General features: G+C 34.5%; 1 protein-coding gene across 14 annotated transcripts in view; it reads right to left on the reverse strand.

The window, feature by feature from the left end:
- Positions 1-3,484: 3,484 nt before the first annotated feature.
- The window catches only part of Kif21a (kinesin family member 21A), a 145,660-nt gene continuing 128,269 nt past the window's right edge, over positions 3,485-20,875 (reverse strand). For all 14 annotated transcript variants that reach the window (XM_046435970.2, XM_046435964.2, XM_046435963.2 and 11 more), the window contains 4 exons: positions 18,723-18,840; positions 16,996-17,166; positions 15,485-15,684; positions 3,485-4,744 (listed from right to left, as the gene is read on the reverse strand). In XM_046435970.2, the coding sequence (XP_046291926.1) occupies positions 4,651-4,744; positions 15,485-15,684; positions 16,996-17,166; positions 18,723-18,840 (583 nt within the window). In that variant the 3' untranslated portion in view covers positions 3,485-4,650. The remainder of the gene's footprint in view (positions 4,745-15,484; positions 15,685-16,995; positions 17,167-18,722; positions 18,841-20,875) is intronic.

Genomic DNA, 20,875 nt, shown 5'->3' on the forward strand with positions numbered 1-20,875 from the left:
CAGCACAATGCACAATAGCAAGACTGTGGAACCAACCTAGATGCCCTTCAATAGATGAATGGATAAAAAAATGTGGCATTTATACACAATGGAGTATTACTCTGCATTAAAAAATGACAAAATCATAGAATTTACAGGGAAATGGATGGCATTAGAGCAGATTATGCTAAGTGAAGCTAGCCAATCCCTAAAAAACAAATGCCAAATGTCTTCTTTGATTAAGGAGAGTAACTAAGAACAGAGTAGGGACGAAGAGCATAAGAAGAAGATTAACATTAAACAGGGATGAGAGGTGGGAGGGAAAGGGAGAGAGAAGGGAAATTGCATGGAAATGGAAGGAGACCCTGAGTTATACAAAAGTACATACAAGAGGAAGTGAGGGGAAAGGGAAAAATAATACAAGGGGGACAAATGAATGTCAGTAGAGGGGGCAGAGAGAGAAGAGGGGAGGGGAGGGGAGGGGAGGGGGGATAGTAGAGGATAGGAAAGGCAGCAGAACACAACAGACACTAGTATGGCAATATGTAAATCAATGGATGTGTAACTGATATGATTCTGCAATCTGTATATGGGGTAAAAATGGGAGCTCATAACCCACTTGAATCAAAGTGTGAAATATGATATATCAAGAACTATGTAATGTTTTGAACAGCCAACAATAAAAAATTTAAAAAAAAGAGTCAATACTGAGAAGAAATTTTAATTTACTTGAGACTATAGGAAAATAAAATTATTTTGGTTGGTTAAAACAAAAAGGAAGCAGTATATATACAAAAGTATGGGAGAAAAAAATATAGGTTAAAAATGACTTGGGGCTGGGGATGTGGCTCAAGCGGTAGCGCGCTGGCCTGGCATGCGTGCAGCCCAGGTTCGATCCTCAGCACCACATACAAACAAAGATGTTGTGTCCGCCGATAACTAAAAAATAAAAATATTAAAAATTAAAAAAAAATGACTTATAGAAAGGATTCATAGTCAATGAAGAGATGATGTGCAATTACAAGTAATGCAATTTTCTTAACTTCATAAATAAGAGAACAAAGGGCAACATGCTTGCTGTATGAGAATTTATTTCCCTGTCTCTCTTTTAACTTTTTTTTATATAAAGAAATGCAATGACTAAAAAATGTAAGCAATTGTTTTATTTTCTTCCTCCATAGGATACTTTAGACATCTTCAAGGAAGGAGACAAGATCTTAAAAAAGAAAGCCTGTGGATCTGCAAATTCCATGTGAATATAACAAAAATAATAGCTTTTAATTAAAGTTGATTAAAATTTGGCTAAGAACTTACTAGCTATGTGCATTTTTTCTTATGTATATCATAGAGCAATAAAAATGTTTTAAAAAATAAAAAAAAAAAGAAAAAAGTACCTTATACTCTGCCAACTCCCACTGCCAGTAGCCAGCCACTGGGATTGTCGTTGCTGCCACTGGGTAAACAAATGCCTTAGCCACTGTGCTGCAGAAACTGATTCCTCCTGGTCCCAAATTTTGTGCACATGTTGGGAGCCAGGCTAATGAGACAAAGGTGAAAATCTGAGAAATATGGTCTGTGCTTTTCCTATGTCTAACACACACCAAATCCTAGTAGATGGGGTCTAGAATCCTTATCTACTATGTATTGCATAGTGGACATCAGTCATGATCTTTGTCTGTCTGGAAGAATCCCACATAATATAACTATTGTATTTTATTAATTCTAGAAGGCAGACTATCTCTCATAATTGAAAAAAATCCCTGAAATTGGGTGCTTCTGATCATCAGTGACATCTTAGAGTCTTCCCATGTTAGGGGTTACCTCTTCAAACAAAGGGGAGAGTAAATGCTCAATAAACATTGACTAATAGAATTATTATTATTTTCATCAAGAGAGAAAGAGAGAGGAAACATTAATGGCACCTATGACATTTTAAAATTGAGCATCTCAATATAGTTGGAAACTAGAAAGATAGATAATTCTTATTTTCCTATGATGATGCTCATGTATAGTCATACATTTCATATCTGTAATTTAAAATTCCAAAATCCCAACTATTCATATCTGTGCAGTAGTTAGCAGATCAAATCTTCAACAACTATGCAAGACAACAACCTATTCTAAGGCCAAAAACAATTTGAAATGATTTTGAGCTAAAGTGTAGGAAGTGCTTGGGAAAAATAACAAGTAGCATAGAGGGACTTATTACATGTTGATGACTTTAAATTTTTATGAAAGACTCCACAGCAGCTGTGAATTCAATAAATGTGGTCATGTGGAGGTATTGCTGAATTGCTATACAAAATCTTGTCATTACTCTTTAACTATGATGTGAGATTTTGGATTTAACAGAAAAAATATACTCTGCAAAAAAAAAAAAAAAGAAGAGGCTATATAGCACACAAAGGGACATCTAGCATACATTTAATACACAGGAAGGGGTACCTGAATTTAAGTTTTGTAGGCACTGTTTTACTGTTTTAAAGATTTATTTTAACTTTTCTGAATGGGATCTTTACGGGTTAACATTATGTTTCAATATGTAAATTCTTAAAGAAGTCCACCTCTTTCTCATGTTCTTTTGAATTACTTGAATCAGATCCACTAGCTGAGCCTCCATTTTCAAAGGCTTTGTATTTTGCACAAGCAAACACAGAGTTTTAGGGCCTCTGACTGGACTCACAGACAGAAATAGATGCATCCTGGACTTCCTAATATTGTAAATACTGTTTTTGTTATGTCTCTCTACCCAAAGACCAAATGTCATCTTAGTCTTGCTCTTTTTCCATTTCCAATACCTAGCTCTGTAGATGCTTAATAAACATCTACTACATAAATTAATTACAAAATTACTGAATTACTGATTAATAGTTCTATGGAAAGAAACACTCCAAGAAACTTTAAATTCAATACAGTCTTAACCCTCTCAACTTCTGGTACAGTACCTTTCTTTAAGGAAGGAGGCAAAATTACAAAGTAGCTGTTTTGTTTTTTTCTTTATAGAAAAGTATTTTCTTTTAAAATTAAAAAAATTGTTTGAAACATAACACACATATATAGAAAAAGAGAAATATATGTACAGTGAAACATGAACATATTAAATGAGCACTTACGTAACATTTAGGAGCCAAATCAAAAATAAGACTGCCAGGCACACAGAAACACTTTCCACATCACCTCTAGCTTCCCAACTCACCTGTGTAACACCTGCCAGTCATCATCCACTCCTTCTTCTATCTAGGTAACCTAGGTCACCACTATCCTAACATTTATGGGAATGATTTTCATTTATTTTATCATCTATGTTTAAATCTCTAAATTATATCATTTGATTTAATTCCTTTAAATAGAGTTTCCATGGTTCATCAAGATGAGACTTAAGTGTAAACTTTTCAGGAATATTTCATGTCTAGTGAGTAATGAAATGAATTGCTAGACACAAAACAGCTTTACAAACACTGGTCATTTTCTTATAATTAGAAAAAGAACAATAGAATAAAGATAATTCAGAGCAACATGTTTATTTAAGCACTAGCTAAGCTTTCATTTACAAGCAAATGTTTTCAGGGAAAAATCACTTAAGACAATATTTTCAAGTGTTACATCATCTACACAAAAATTAAACTTGCAGAATTTACAAATTAATATTCTGAGCAGACAAATAAATTATACATCCTTTTGCAAAATCCCATCTACAGCATTTAAAAATTCACACGGGCACAATACAACATTATGTATTTTTACAATCTACCTATTTGCATAGCTTTTCCCACCATAAATGATAATAGTTGTCATCAATAGCTACTAAGGTATGCCAACATAGTGTATTTAAAATATATTTAGCAGCATATAAAAATTAGATAAAAGGGAAAGGAAATACTACTATTAAATAAAAAAGAAAGTAAAAGGTGATAATAGAAACAACTCCATAGGAAAATAGATCAAAATATCTTTCTGTTAGCACATCAAAAGTGTATACCATTACAGAATGTATGCACAGCACTAATAAAACAATTTAACAGTGTCTTAGTCCTGAGCACAGAATAACTGCAAAACTTTGGTCAATACAAGTGAATGCAAACATTTAACACAAATTGTTAAACAATCTTTGTTAGTAGATTAAGGTCAATTTCACTTTATGGGAAATCATCAATAATATTTTCCTTATATTTTTTCAATTACATTAAATGAACATTGAAATTTGGGAACCCTCTATAGACTGATATGAATATCTGACAATCGGACCACAGTTTGACTAACATTTCCAGTATGTTTAAGAATGTAAATCATCTGAACAGGCTATATGAATGAGTGAGCAGTGAGGTGCATTGTATTCTTGGTGTGTTTTACGACTGTCACAAAAGCAGACATCTTGTAATTCAAATAATTTGAAGGTTGTCTTTTTATAGCTAGGCAAAAATCTAGCCACAATAAAAGTGCGAATCAAGCCATATATCAATTGTAGAATACATACATATTGGTAGATATTAATTTAAGCACACAGGATAGTACACGTTTTTCAAGAATACCATTAATATTTAGTAAATGGATTCAAATATATTTTCCAGTTAATTCCATTCATAAGTTTATGCCTAATAAATGCAGGACACTTCCATAAAGAACATATGGGATATTATCACAGTATTCAGTTTATGACATCTTCATTCATGTTTAATTACTGGCAAAATCTTCCCCCATATCTCCTGTGTCAGAGATCTGACCATCTTGCAAATTGCGAGCCTTCCAAATTCTCACAGTTCGGTCACTACAAAATAATAAATGGGCATGATGAACAGAAGCAGAAAGGTAAAGACATAGCTGTTAGACTTACTTATTATGGAAACATTTTCTAGATGGCCTTTGATAAATGCAAATAAAAATATACATTGTCTTAGAAGAGTAGCAAACATATATCCAAAATAATGATAATGATAATAGATAATGATACTACCTCATCTTATCAAGGGCTGACTATATGCCAGGCATGGTCACTACAAGTCTTTACATACATTAACATCTTTAATTTCCTTTAGCTACCACTAGAAATAGATACTACTACGATATTTTTGTTTTGTTTTCTTTTTGAGAAAAGGTCTTGCTATGTTGCTCAGGCTGGCCTGAATTCCTGAGCTCAAGAGATCCTCCTGCTTCAGTCTCCCAAGTAGCTGGGACTGGGATATTCTTTTATTGAGTAAATTGTGGCCCAGATCACAAAATAAGTGGGAGATGAGATCTGAATTCAGGCAGTCTGGCTCCAAAGCCCATCTCTTAACACTAGATCTGCACTCATTATTTTAGAAAACATGTGATATGAAATAGGGTCAAAAGTCTTCAGGCAAAAACGTCCAGCACAAGGGCACAGTTAGGTTTCTGGTGGGCAGGAGCCAGGAAAGTTTCCAGGGAGCTGGTGAATCTAGCAACAAGCAGGGAGAGCTACCTTTGGGTGAAATCAGCAAATAGGCCCACAGAAAGAGCAAGAGGCTATTGAGAAGTGGACAAATACTCCACCTAGTACAGAATGTGGAAGATTTAAAGTATTTTTCTGATGCCCCATAAGTAGATGTGATTATTATGTATCAATTGGAAATAACAAATACAAATTTTTTAAAGAAGAAAAAAATGTGTCTAAGCATATTTGCTTCTATTAACCCAGCATGTGGACATTGGGGCCAGTCATTTGATAGTTACATTTCTTAACATCTCTCATGGCTTAAAAAGAAAATGTCTCTTTTCCTGATAAACCCAAAATCAAAGGGAAAGTTCCATGGAAATTTTATAGCTAAAAGGTACTTCAGAGATTTTGTAACCCATTCCAGGGAAAGGGGAGGTATAGTGATGTGCCCAGTATACCAGTAAAAGGCAAAGATTCATAAGAGAACAAAGTTTTCTGGAATTTCATAAGCATCCCACACAATACACATACATTGGTAACAGCAGTAGGACCTGTGTATTTATCTATCCATTCAGCCATTCCAGTTATTGATTCACGCATTTGCTCAGCAAATATTTTTTGAGAACCTATGTGCCAGGCACACTGTTCCAGATGCTTTGGATACAGCTTAAAAACAACAATAACAATAACAACAAAAACAAAACTAAAAAAGCCTCTGCCTTTGTAAACCACACATTTTAACAAGAGGAGACTCACAGTAAACCACAATGTATAACGGATAAAATTAGTAATGAGGGCTATAGAAAAAGAAAAGGCAGGGCATGCCAAGGGGGATCCTGTGCACTAGGTTACAAGAGAAAGAACAATGTGAAATAAAGTGAAAAAAGTCAGGATCTCTGAGGGGAAAGCATCTAGGCAGAGGGAGGGACAGGGGCATATGCCCCCAGGCAGCAGTGAGACTGGCAGGTTCAAGAACCAACAAAGAGGCTATTGAGGTTGCAGGATAAAGAATAAGTGGGAGGGTAGCAGAAGGCAAGGCAAGGGAGGTAACAGATGTTCAGAGGGCCAGGCCAACTCAAGCGAAATGGAGGATCACTGCAGGCTTCTGAGCAGAGAAGGAGCACACCCTGACTCCTAAGCTGAAGGGCAGAACCAACAGAACCTTACGAGAGTTTGGATTTGGAGTGCAAAAGAAGAGAAGGAATGAACAGTTCTGACCTGAGCAAATGAGACAAAGAAGCCACCAGCTGAAAATGTTGTGGGATGAGCACATGTTTGTAGGGAAGATCAGAAGTTCCATTTTGAAAGTTAAATTTAAGATGATGGAGCCACCACAATTAGTTATGACAGTAATTTACATCAGGTCAACCTTTCTACCATAAACAAAGAGAAAACTTTTCAAAATATATGGAACAACTGTTTTCAGATACTGGGTGTAGCAGCATAGGACTGAGACCCTCCAAAAAAGGGAAACAAGAAGATGAACTTGGATAGCTCTGGCTCCACCTAAAAGAAAATAATATCTGGAGAATCTATAGCAGTCAGAATTTGCAAAACCAAGAAAAGAAGAGGCCAGAGCCAATCAGGGAAAGACCTCTGTAAATAACCTCATAGAAGTCCCCTAATGTCTTTGATAGATGCTAAGTTTCACATGAGTTTAATGAGACTATGAAGCCAGACCAAATACAACTACCAGGGAGCTATAAATTGAACAATTCCCAGAGTTTACACACAGCTATGATATGTTCAGGGTCTGACTAGGGAGATAACATTGAATATCTGAGATATTCAAGAGGAATCAAAATATAAATCTTACTGAAAGAATCAACTAGCCCTATTGTAAAGCTTCTCTAGATCTTCCTAAAAAAAAACTTAAAAATAAATCTCAGAAAGATGGAACTGAACCACAAGTAATTTAGCTGCTTGATAAAGTCCAATACTCTTTAAAGGAATATAACACAGTGGAAATACTTAAAGAGCAATGTTATAATATCCAACATTGAGTGACCTAGTCTAGGCCTAACAAAATGTGAGTGAAACAGGCATGGAGTAGACTGTACCCAAGTTGGAATGGTGAAGTGGAGCCCGACTTGTTTTTCCTTTGTGTCTGGAGGCTCATGTGACCAGAAGAAGCAGGCCAGGAATCTCAGTGTGTGGGTGGGGGTGTGAATACACTCAGGGACTAAGCCCAGGAAGGCTGCACCTGTAAGCAGCAGAGAGTGAAGGATCAGCCTCCTTGGCCCATAAATGGATTTCTTGGGAGGCTCCCGAGAATCAGAACTACATATTAGATCGGTTACTGTCTCGTCCTATAGGCAGGTCAATCTTCCTTCTCCAAAGAAGGTACCACCCAGTAAAGCCCAGGAGGCCTGATTAGACCTGAGCCCTACCTGTTGGAACTCCCCTCAGAGAATGCTACAGAAGCAGTACCCTGGGAATGCAATGAACAGGTCCAAATGAACAAAACACAAATTGATTGTATGTCCTACCCCATTCCACCTCATACAGGTGAGAAGGGAAGCTGAGTCTTATATCAAACAGCTTCAAACTTAGGCTGACCCAACTGGCAGTTCGGAATGCAACACAAAACCAGGAATGGGTTATCAACACCCTCCCCTGGGTTTATCAGTGTATAACTCAAGAAGAATTAGAAAGAAAGACTGCTGAACAGACAGTGACCACCCAATCTGGTCAACTATTTTGAACACCTCAATGGAGAAGTTTCTTTCATTCTTCACTAAAACTTTGGATTTCAATTTTTTTATCATTTTATTTTATTTTACTTTTTAAATTCTTTCCATATGTGTGAGAGAAAGAGAGGGAGAGAGAGAGAGAGAATATGTGTGTGCATGTGAATTCTGGCTATGCTGATTGGTTCAGGAACATATATACAAAACATATATACACACTTGTTTCTATCTTCTCTCATAGTTAGCATTTTTTAATACAATTGTTTTTTCCTAGCCTTGTCTTTTGAACACTTGGGTTTTTTGGACTGCATATTTTGGTTTGGTTTTTGCATTATTTTCATTTGCTTATTTCTTTTCTTTATCTTTCTTATCTTCTCCTAATGGCCAAATTCTATTGTTCTCTCTCCATCTCTCCCTATGCCTTGTTTCTTTTATTTTTCCCTTCCTTCCATATAAACAGCACTTGCTACATCTCTTTTGTATTCTCTGTTCACTTTTAGAAATTGTATTTTCTAACTTCCTAACCCATTTCCTTTTTACCATAATTGTACTTTTGCCATCTTTCAGAAGTAATTGGTCTATATAATACTCCTGCCCCCACCATTAATGTTAATTCATTCATTATTGTTGTGGATGATATAACTGACACCTACTATTTGCTTCAAAGTCATATTTAGATCATGGCTATTCTTTTTATTGTTGACAACTGCTGAACCCAACATTCCTCTTTACTGGTGGCAATTAATGTTGAAGACATCATAGTACAAACTGTGTATTTACTTTAATACTGTGTATTGTTTGTTGTTTGCAATGGTTGTTATTATTGTTTATATCACCCTATGCTATCAGGTTCTAGGAACCTAAAGGGACACTAAAATTTCACAAATTAGAGATTCTGCTAACGAACTAAACATTTCCTGACATTACTCCAACTTAAAGAAGTGAGGAGAAACAGTCAGAGGGGGAACTCAGGTCCCACCCATTGGCATCTATATATACATCAAAAATAGAGAGAAGTCCCAGAACAAACAAAAACTACACACAAAAGGATGTGCACACACACACACAAAAAGGTAGGGGAATCCACCTCAACTGATGCACAAGTTCAAAACCTCTGAAAACATGAGAAAACAGGCAAACAAATCTCCCCCCAAAATAAAAAATCTCCAACAAAGAATCCCACTGATAGCAAGATGGACAAAACCCCAGAGAAAGATTATTAAATATTGATTATTAAAATGTTCAGTGAACCAAAAGAAGATCTAAGGAGGGAATTAAGAGAGCAATTGCAGGAGATGAAAGACCACTTTAATAAAAAAATAGAAATGGTGAAAAGAAACCAAGCAGAACTCCTAGAAATGAAAGAAACAATCAATAAAATTAAAAACTCATTTGAAGGCATAGCAAACAGACTGAATAGAATCTCATCCCTTGAACACAGAACTTTAGGTCTTGAAGACAGGCTATCTGACCTTTACTTCACAGAAGGCAATAAAGGAAAAAAAAAATGTATAGAACATGACCAGAATATATAAGAACTCTGAGACAACTTTGAAAAACCAAATCTGAGAATCATTGGGATAAAAGAGAACATCAAAATGCAAACTAAGGGCCTAACGAACATTATTAATGAGATAGTTACAAAAAACTTTTCTACATCAGAAATGATTTAAAAATGATAAATCTATATTTAGGAGACTTACAAGACCCCAAATATACCTACTCAAATATAAAGTTCACCAGGACATATCATAAACAAAATTCTTAACATAGAAAATAAGAAAAGAATATTAAAAGCCACAAGAAACAAACATCGGATCACATTTAAAAGGAAATCAATAAGGTTTATTTCTAATTTATCAGCTCAGACCCTAACATCAAGGAGGCCTTGGAATGAGACATTCCAAGCCTTAAAAGAAAACAACTGTTAGCCAAGGTTACTATAACCATCAAAACTCGATTTCAAATTCAAGGTGGAAATAAAAAATAAAATAATAAAAATAAAGAATCCATGAGCACTAAATCAGCACTAAAAGACTACTCAATGATAAACGGCACACCAAGGAAATAAAAAACAATGCCCAAAGGTCCCAAACAGAAGTTCAATAGAAGAATAATCCACTAAATGAGAATCAAGATAGGATAAAATATAGCAAAAAAAATCAAAATGGCAGAAAACCACAAATACATATTCATTCTAATGCTGAATGTTAATGGTCCCAACTCCCCAAATTAAAGACACAGATTAGCAGAATGAATTAAAAAACAAAATCCAATAACATGCTGTTTATAAGACTCATCTTATGGGGAAAGACATCCACTGGCTGAGGTAAAAGGATGGAAAATAATATTCCATGCATATGGTCCAAGAAAACAAAAAGGAGTAGCTATTCTCATATCTGACAAAGTAGATTTCAAGCAAAAAAATAATCAGAAAAGTAAAAGAAGGTCATTACATCCTAGATAAGGGAACAATTCAATAATAAGATATAAAAACATTTATGCCCCAAATGTCAATTCACCCAATTGCGTGGAAAAATACTCCATGAGATTAAATCCCACACAGACATCCAACACAATAATACTGGGTGATTTCAATACACCATTATTACAAATAGAAAAGTCATCAAAACATAAAATTAACAATGATATCTCCACCCTAAACAGTGCAATAAACCAAATGAACCTCAGAAACATCCAGAGACTATTCCATCCCAAAATATTGAATTTAATTTCTTCTTAGCTGCACATTGAACTTTTCTCAAAATAGATCATATTTTAGGCCACAAAGTAAATCTTAGCAAATACAAAAAAAAAAAAAAATACATGTAATACCATGTATCCTATCAGATCATAATGAAATGAAGCTAGAAATCAATATCAAGAAAAATAATAGAAACCACATAAACACATGGAAATTATAATACTCTATTAAATGAAGAATGGATCAAAGAAGAAATGAGAATAGCAAACAAGAAATTCTTAGAAACAAATGAGAGGAGAGAGAAAAACATATCAAAATCTTTGGGACAGCATGAAAGCAGTTCTAAGAGGAAAATTTATAGCATGAATGAATATTTCACAAAATTAGAGAGATCCCAAATAAATAAGCATATGCTTCACCTCAATGCCTTAGAAAAAGAAGAACAAACTAATCTCCAAGACCATAGAAGGCAGGAAATCATTAAGATCAGAGCCAAAATCAATGAAATTGAGATGAAAAAACAATAGGCATCAATGCAAAGGAGAGTTGGTTCTTTGAAAAGATAAATGAAAGAAAAAGTGAGAAGAAACAAATCTCTACAGATCTTCTAAAATTCAGAGGATTAACAGAACCTATTTTGAAAATTTATACTCCAATGAGATGAAAAATCTGGAATACACTGACAAATTTCTACACATATAGGTTCTGGTCAAATTGAACCAGGAAGATATTATAAAACCTAAGCATACCAATAGTAATTAATAAAATTAGAACAGTAATTAAAAGTCTTCCAGAGTCATAAAGGCCATTTATAACAAACCCAAAGCCAATATCATACTAACTGGAGAAAAAGTAAAAGCATTTCCTCTAAAATCAGGAACAAGATAAGGCATCCATTCTTGCCACTCCTATTCAATATAGTCCTCAAATCATTAGCCATAGAGATCAGGCAAAAAAAAAAATTATAGGAATACAAATAGGAAAAAAAGAAGTCAAACTCTATTTGCCAACAATGTGATCCTTTATCTAAAAGACCAAAAAAACTCCATCAGAAGACTTATAAATGAGTTTAGCAGAATAGCAGGATACAAGATCAGCACCCATTAAATCAATAATTTTCCTACACTCCTACATTATTCAGCCAAGGAAGAAATCAGGAAAACTATCCCATTTACAATAACCTCAAAAAAATTAAATACTTTGGAATTAATCTACCCAAAGAGGTAGAAAGGCTATACAATGAAAATTATAGAACACTGAAGAGGGGACCTTAGAAAATAGAAAGATATCCCATGTTCTTGGATAGGCAGACTTAGCATTGTCAAAATGGCCATATTATCAAAAGCAATATATATATTCAATGCAATCCGCATCCAACTACCAGTAACAATCTTTACAGAATCAGAAAAAAAATTCTTAAATTTATTTTGAAGAAAAAGAGACCCAGAATAGCCAGAGTATTACTAAAAAAAGAAAAACAGGAGGCAATCATAATACCTGATCTGAAATTATGCTACAGAGCTGCAGTAACAAAACAGCATGGTATGTCCATCCAAAGAGACACAAAGACCAAAGGAACAGAATAGAAGACATAGAGACAAATCCACATACCTATAACCATCCAATATTTGACAAAGTTGCCAAAAATATATCTTCAAGAAAATACAGGCTTTTTAACAAATGATGCTGGGAAAACTATTTAGCCATATGTAGAAAAATGAAATGAGACAACTCTCTCTCACCTTGCACAAAACTCAAATTGAAATGAATCAAAAACTTAGGAATGAGACCTGAAACTGTATAAGTGCTGAAGAAAACATAGGTCAACACTTGATTATAGGTACTGGCACCAACTTATTTAACAAGACCCAAAACGCACAAGAAATAAAATCAAGTGATTTTATTTTATTAAGTTTATTTGGCATCTCAATAAGTGAGATGCCATCAAACTAAAAACCTTCTCCATAGCAAAGGAAATAATTAAAGTGTGAAGAGAGAGCCTACAGAATGGGAGAACATATAGGGCAGATATTCCTCTGAAAGGGGATTGATATTCAGAATATACAAAGAACTCAAAAAACTTAACTCAAAAAATCTAATCAATGAATGAGAAAAAAACTAAACAGAAACTTCTCAAAAAAAAGAAGCACAAATGTCCAACACATATATAAAAAAAATGTTCAAAAATCTCTAGCAATCAGGAAAATGTAAATCAAAACTGCCATATGAGTTTCTCTCACTCCAGTCAAAATGTCAATGATCAAGAATACAACAAAAATAAATGCTGGAGAGGTTGTTAGGGAAAAGATACACTTGCAAATTGTTGGTGAAATTACAGACTAGTACAATCACTCTGGAAATCAGTATGGAGATTCCTCAAAAAAACTAGGGATGGAAGCATCATATGACCCAGTTGTCCCAGTCCTTGGTATTTTCCCAAAACATCTAACACGGCATACTACAGAGATACGGCCACATCAATGTTTACAGCAATGCAATTCATAATAGCTAAATTATGAAATCAACCTAGATGCCTATCAACAGATGAATGGATTGATAAATTGTAGTGTATGTGTGTGCATATATATATGTGTGTATATATATTACATATATGTATACATGCACACACACACATACAATGTAGTTCTACTCAGCCATAAAAAAAAAGAATGAAATTACGGCATTTGCAAGTAAGTGGATGGAAATGGAAAACCTCATACTCAACAGATTTTTTTTCCTCATATGTGGAAGCTAGAATAAAATAAAGGAAAGGTGGAGGGAAGGATAAGATAATATAAAAAACCAATCAAATATAAATTAGTAGAAAAACAAAAGGAAGTCTAATAGAGTAGAGGAAGGAGAATGGGATAGGGGAGGGAGGATGGGAAGAAAAGTGGAGGAGGGTTCATTAACTGAAATCCATTTCCATGCATGTGTGAGTTTGTCAAAATGAATCCAATTACTATGTATAACTATAAGCTCTAATGAAAAGTAAAAATAAAATAAAACAAGCCTTTTGTGCTGGAGATGCAGCTCAGTGGTAGAGCACTTGACTAACATGCCTGAGGTCCTGGGTTCAATCCCCAAACACCACCACCAAAAAAAAAATGTGCTGGAGATGCAGCTCAGTGGTAGAGCACTTGACTAACATGCCTGAGGTCCTGGGTTCAACCCCCAAACACCACCACCAAAAAAAAAGTGGGGGACTTTTGATTTTATTAGCTATATTCTTGATTTTGAAAACATATATATATATATATATATATATATATATATATATATGTATAAAACTTATATATATGTGTGTGTATATATATATATATATATAAAACTTATATATATGTGTGTGTGTGTGTGTATATATATATATATATATATAATTGTATCTGATATGTCTTGCTTAAACTGAAAAAAAAAAAGTTTAGCTCTTGAAAAAGAGATCATATCATGAAAGAGAGGTAGGTATACTTATATCATACATCAGCCCCCAGGACTCAGTGATAACACAATGCTTAGTCTTGTATTGAGTATCCCACAACTTGGAGTATATCATTTTCAGTAAATTACCAAGGACATAAGTTTCCAAGGAAATAGCAAAAGTAGACACTCTTAAGAACATAGCATATTTTACAAACATTATGAAGCATCAAAGGTCATCACCTTAGCAAAACAAAATAAATTGGCTTCGATGTTCCTTAAATATGAAAATAAATAGATCCAAATGAAAAGAAAGATTCAATAGAAACAGCCTAACTAATAAGAAATGGCACAGAAATAAAGTAGAGGTTTCAAAATTAAAATGCATTTGGGATAGACTGAATCAAGGTGATGTTCAAATTAAATTAACATAGCCATGCACAAATGAGATAGGGAGATTTTCTAAGATAGATATTCATGAAAAAATACATTATATTTGAACGAGACCAATATCTCACATTATAATACATGCTTTCCTTTCCAAAGACTCATATACTGAGTATGTCATTTTTAGGGTCATAACATCTTTTCTCTGTCTCATTCAAACATCTTCTTATATGTCACTTTCACTGACCACTCTATTTTGTAACCTTCCCCTGCCTTAGTTTTCACCATTGCACTTCTTACCATCTAACATATTTTGACTTGTTTAATTTTTGTTTTTTATCATTATGATGCAAACTAGAGTTTGTATGTATTTTGTTCACTGATGTATTCCCAAGAGTCTAGAACAGTGCTGGGCACATAGGAGATTCACTGTGAACAAATGAACAAACAAATGAACCCATCAATCCAGTCATCCATACAGGGAGGGAGCAGATTGTATTACTACATTTTTTTACTTTAAAGAGAAGAAGAATCACAGAGAAATTTTTGAAAAATAATTTGTTCTAAATATGAAGGATGGCAAAATTGTTGCCTCTCTGAAAATGAAAATCTTTAAAATCACTTGTCTATAAACTCATTTTTAGAAATTAAAATCACTAATAAAATATCTTGCAGCAGACCTGCTATCATAAACAGAGTGTTAGTACAGGACTGACATTACTGTTTTATAACTTAGGAGCCTCAATTCATTGCTCTCAGTGTACATCAAAAAATATAAAATAGGCATCTTAAAACAGACATTAGTATGGCTGTAATAAAAGACGGTTCTCATGTTAGATATTCATAACTTTTAATATTTATTAAATCTGAACACAAGCAACCAATAAAGAGCAAAAGCACATGGGAAAAACTTACTCAGCTGCAGTAAAAATGTGGGTAGAATTAACACATATGGCATTGATGGGACTATCATGACCCTTCATCTCTCCAACTGGCACAAAAGTATCCATGTTCCAGAGCTTCAAAATGCCCCCTCTGCAGCCACTGAGCAAAAGTGGGTGGCCTGGCACCACTCCCAGGGCACAGACCCAATCTTTATGAGCATTAGGAACTTGCTGAAAGGAAAAAGACAAATAAGGAGCTTAAGGGGCCCCTTCCAAACTGACATTTTCATACCAAAATAAGTTATACTTTTATTAATAAAACTCAATATTTACAATGCTAAGTGGTGTGAAAATTATAAAAGTCCATTTTCTAGGTAGTCACTGAGTGATGTAAAGAAATGAATTTGTAATTTGCTCCCAAATTTGCTCACTAATCTCCATAATTATTATCAGTATTGAAGACTTATAATGTTAATAATCTGTTGATTCTAAAAAAAAAAACTCAGAATGCTTACAGGATTTTTCAAACATCACATCCTTCTCATGAGCAGTAAGTATCTCTTCTTTCTCCAAATTTATTATGTATCTAATAAAATGAGCTTGAAAACTACAATGTCCTATGTAGATTACAAGACCTACTTCATAAAAACATTGGTTCAAACCTTGGGTGGAGAATGTAGAGGCCTCAAGTTTTTTGCTGAAGATCATATGCAATCTACATATTTCATAATGAATAAATAACACTTACAAAAACAAGACTATATAGCCACAGTCTATGCATAAATATATTTATATGCACAATATGAAAATCAGAACCATGAATGTATATCTATAAAAGAAAAGCTTCTAATGCAGTATGTGCATCTGTTGTCAAGTTTTTCTATTAATATTCATGCTACTTGTTCTTTTTGTCTTCATCTGCTGGTTGCAAGCAAGAAAGTGCTAGCAACTGTAATGCATACATGTGTGTGTGTGCGTGAGCATATATATGGCATAAATATGTAAGGAAAAGCCTGAAATTGTAAACAACTTCATCTAATTTCTTCCTCTGTTAGAAAGATGCATAAATATTTGAATTTAACTGACAACAAACTATCCATTCTGTGGGAAATGAGAGCACCACCACTCCTGGATGCATGAGAATACTCCTATAGTTGAGAAATCATGGGTATTACTCTTAACCTTAACTAAACATGCTACTGTGGAATATATGTAGAAAAAGCAAAACAAAATGAGAAACTGCAACTGCTCTACTCCAGGGATTATTATATTTAACATATATGATGTATGTAGGGCAATTCCAGATCTTTCAACTCTTACCAGTATCTGATCTCTTATTTAGCAGGTATTAAGTGTTGAGTGATGCCCTTCTACCAATTAGTAACTGTGGTACTTGACAATAAACCATTTTTTAAGAGGGAGTCCTGATTAATGTTATTGTTAAACAATAAAAATCTATATAGAAGCTCTTTGAATTCTTATAATAGAGTACTGGGGGGTTTTGAAATGCTTACTTCACACCGTGAAAAAGTTCAGCATTACCTGAAGAAGGTCTTTTTGAGCTAAGTCCCATTTCTTGATTCCATTATCTCTGGACCCACTAAATAGATTATCCCCTTGAATGGTTAGCGCTTCTATGCCATCATAATGAGGGGGTTCAAAATTGTGTGTGGGACTCACAGTTCCAAGAGCCCCCTCAGTTACATCAAACATCTATTTTTAAAAGAAAGGCAGATAGAAAGCAGTTATTCCATTTAAGTTTTAAATAAGTATACGTGCACATTTATAGAAACACATATACATACACAAATCATACATAGTTTGTTGTAATATTTTACTAAGTTAAATGAATTAATCTGATATGAATGACTGAGGGTGAACTCAGCCTTATTCACACCAGTTTGGCCTGTATGTCACATGCTTTCAAAAAAAGCCAACCAGATTTTTTCACGTATAAGTAAACCACTTGAATCAAATGTATGAAATATGATGTCAAGAGCTATGTAATGTTTTGAACAACTAATAATAATAAAATAAATAAATAAATATTAAAATTCAAAAAAATAAAAATAAAAATAAATGTATAAGTAAATAAATGACAAGTTCAGTAATTTAAAATACTACATTCAATCCAGTTGAAATTCAAAAAGCCATATGGCTGTTATTTAACCAATATTAGGTGATCTGCAGTCCTGGGGGCCATCTCTAGTTCCCCGAAGCTGCTGTTCAAAACCTCTGTGCTTTTCTGAGTTGCCTTTATCTCTTCTAGCAATGGCCGAGGCCTTCCTAAGAAGACTTGCATGATCCAAAACACTCTGGATTCTTCCCTCCGTGCTGTTTCTCTTCATCTTCACACATGCTCCTGCCCTTCCTTCTCCATCAGAGGCTGGCATGTGCTTACTGCTTTCCAAGGCTCACTTCTAGGCTCTGACTGGAACTCCCACCACTGTATCAATGGCCTCTCCTTCATCACTCTTTCCCTCTCTACTCAGCCCATTTCCTATGCACACAGCTTTGAGCTACTCTCTCCCTTGGCTGTGTCATCAATGAGAATTCTTGGAATATCTGCTTCTACTTGAATGGCTCCCAAAACTACATCTTAGTCATTGCTTATCTGGAACTATGACTCGCTTTCTAATGGCCCCTTGGCTGCATATGGATGTCCTCTGTTGGGATCTCAAACCCAACACTTCTAGATAGAAACTATTTATCTATTAACATCTTATCTGTTAATTACATAAAATTCTAAAGGCTATAAATGTTCTACATAAAAGATGTTAATAATGAATTTAATTATTCATTGGAAGACTAAGCCAAAAGATCTTTGAAATCTCTCCCAATCTATATCCTATGAAAAATGAAGATATATGATTAAATAATAGTGAAATCAGTGACTGTGAATGAGGAAAAAATAGGAAGAAAAAAGCAAAGCCTAGAAAAAGGAAACAAGAAAATTTGTCAAGAGAAGGGAAGGGTCCTATAGGGCTGGGGATATAGCTCAGTTAGCAGAGTGCTTGCCTCACATGCACAAGGCTCTGGGTTTAATCCCCACCACCACAAAACAAACAAACAAACAAAGAGAGAAGGGGTTTCTAAGTGAATTGGAGTACTTCAAACCTATCATTTAACTGGCAAATAAAGGGGTTGGGAATTTAGCTCAGTGGCAGAGCATACACCTGGCATGTGCAAGCCCTGAGTTTAGTCCTCGGCCCTGAAAAAAAGAGAAAAAAAAATAGGAAAATATACTTCAGCAACACTCTAATACATACTTTGATGTAATGATCCTTAGAGCCAGTGATGATTAGATCTTGTCCACTGGAAATCTGTTCTACAGTAAGGCACATAACAGGGCCTAGGTGTCCTGTTAACTTTCCTGTAGACTGAAACCTTTAAAAAGAAAGAAAAATTATTTTATTTGAAAATATTTCTTAGCATGATGAGGCTAAGCCTCAACATAAATAACCTACATTTTCTCATAAAATTGTTCACTAATTTCCTTCCTTTCCTTCTTTTCTTCAATATGGGGAACTGAACCCAGGGCTTCTCACAAGTACTTTTCCACTAAGCTGCAACCCCAGCCCTTTTTTATTTTTTTTTACTTTGAGACAGGATCTCACTACATTGCCTAGCCCACCTCAAATTTTTTGATCCTTTTGCCTCAGCCTGCCAAGTAACTGGGATTCTAAGTAAGTACCACCACACCTGGCCAAATAAATTTTCTTCTTGGTTTTAGTTCCATCTAAATGAAACTCTGTTCAAATCAGAAAAAAAAAAAAAAAGCCAAACTAGAATATTCTATGATAGAAGTGGGAGAGTCCTATGCTAGCTATTTGAGAGTTGATTAATGTCATTTAGATAGTAAATAAAAAAGCAGAAAAATTTTGAAAGTTTGCTTAAGGTTGATTTGAACTCCCTCTAGGTAAATTTTAATCTGTTAAAAATCTGAACAGGTTATAAACATATAATTAATATTTTTAGGTACAATTTATATTTGAATAAAATAATACCAGCAATATAATCATGAAACCAGAAAGAATTAGGAGAAATTGAAATATTTTATTACATATATATACACATTTTCACATATACACATATATGCATACACATTATATATACATACATATATGTACATACATACAGACATATATACCAATGGACACACATATATGTATGTATGTGTATGTCAGAAAATAGATGGTCCACTTCAATTATTATAAAAATATGAAAATCACCAGGACAGATATCTGGCTAGTAGAAAAATATGTGATATAAACTGTCAGAGGGTGATAATGACCCTGTTTCACAGTCCTATCTCAAGTCAACCTTCTGGAATACAGGGACGTCTTTCTGTAGGAAGAGAAGCACTCTGTATTTCTGAATTGTGAGCCTCACTCTAGAATCCTGTCACAGTCTGTAAATAGCTTTATCCTTCATCACAACACAAACTCCAAGACAGTAGAACCCACAGTTGTCTTGCTCAGTATTTACTCCAAGGACCTACCATACTGTTGGTGCAATGCCTGCCATAATTAGTGTTGAATAAATATTTGTAAAGTAATAAATAAATGCACCCAGGTTGGGGATGTAGCTCAGCAGTAAAGCATCTGCCTAGCATACACAAGGCCCTATGTTTATCCCCAGCACCACCAGAAAGAAAGGAAGAAAGAAATGAATGAAGGAAGGAAGGGAAGAGGGAAGGAGGGAGAGATGGAGCGGCGGAAGGAGGGAGGAGGAAGCAGAGCACCCCTCACAGATTTGGCATAAATAAATTAATGTTTGGTGGATAAGTGAATGAATAAAACAGGAGGACATGGTTTACAAGAAAGGAAGGATGAAAGGAATGAAGGAAGGAGGGGAGGAAGGGGTAGAGGGAGGGAAGGAGGAAGGAAGGAAGGAAGGGAGGGAGGAAGAGAAGAAGAAATAGGTTCCTTTCCTGCCAAAATTTCAAAAACTAGAAAAGAAGCTAAAACAAGCCCACAACTAATGGATAAAAGCTCACACATCATGGCAAATAAAAATTAAGTGGAAGACAAATGCCTTACATTTCAATTTATCATTTGTTTTCTTTTAAATCACTTTGTCTTCTTAACATTTTATCTTTCTATAATTTATTATTTTATATTCACAAAACCCACGAGAATTTATGATCCAAGTTATTAAATTGTATAAAATAAAAAAGTTGATATAAAGAATGTTTAATTCATGTTGCAAAAATAATTATTTCAAAGGTTCTGGTGGAACTTGGATGAGAATCCTCTCCTCAATTTAAACAGCTCAATTTAAAGACAAGTATCAAAAGACTGTAAAATAATTCTATCTTCCTCTCTAACATTTTTCCCAGTATGGAGACTTAAAAAAAAAAAAGAAAGAAAACTGAGTTTGTAAATGAGGACAGAAGAGATATCTAAGACTGCTGTGCTGA

This window comes from Marmota monax, unplaced genomic scaffold, assembly GCF_021218885.2.
Source record: "Marmota monax isolate L192 unplaced genomic scaffold, Marmota_monax_Labrador192_F-V1.1 WCK01_AAM20220418_F8-fsc00012, whole genome shotgun sequence".
Classification (NCBI taxonomy): Eukaryota; Metazoa; Chordata; class Mammalia; order Rodentia; family Sciuridae; genus Marmota; species Marmota monax.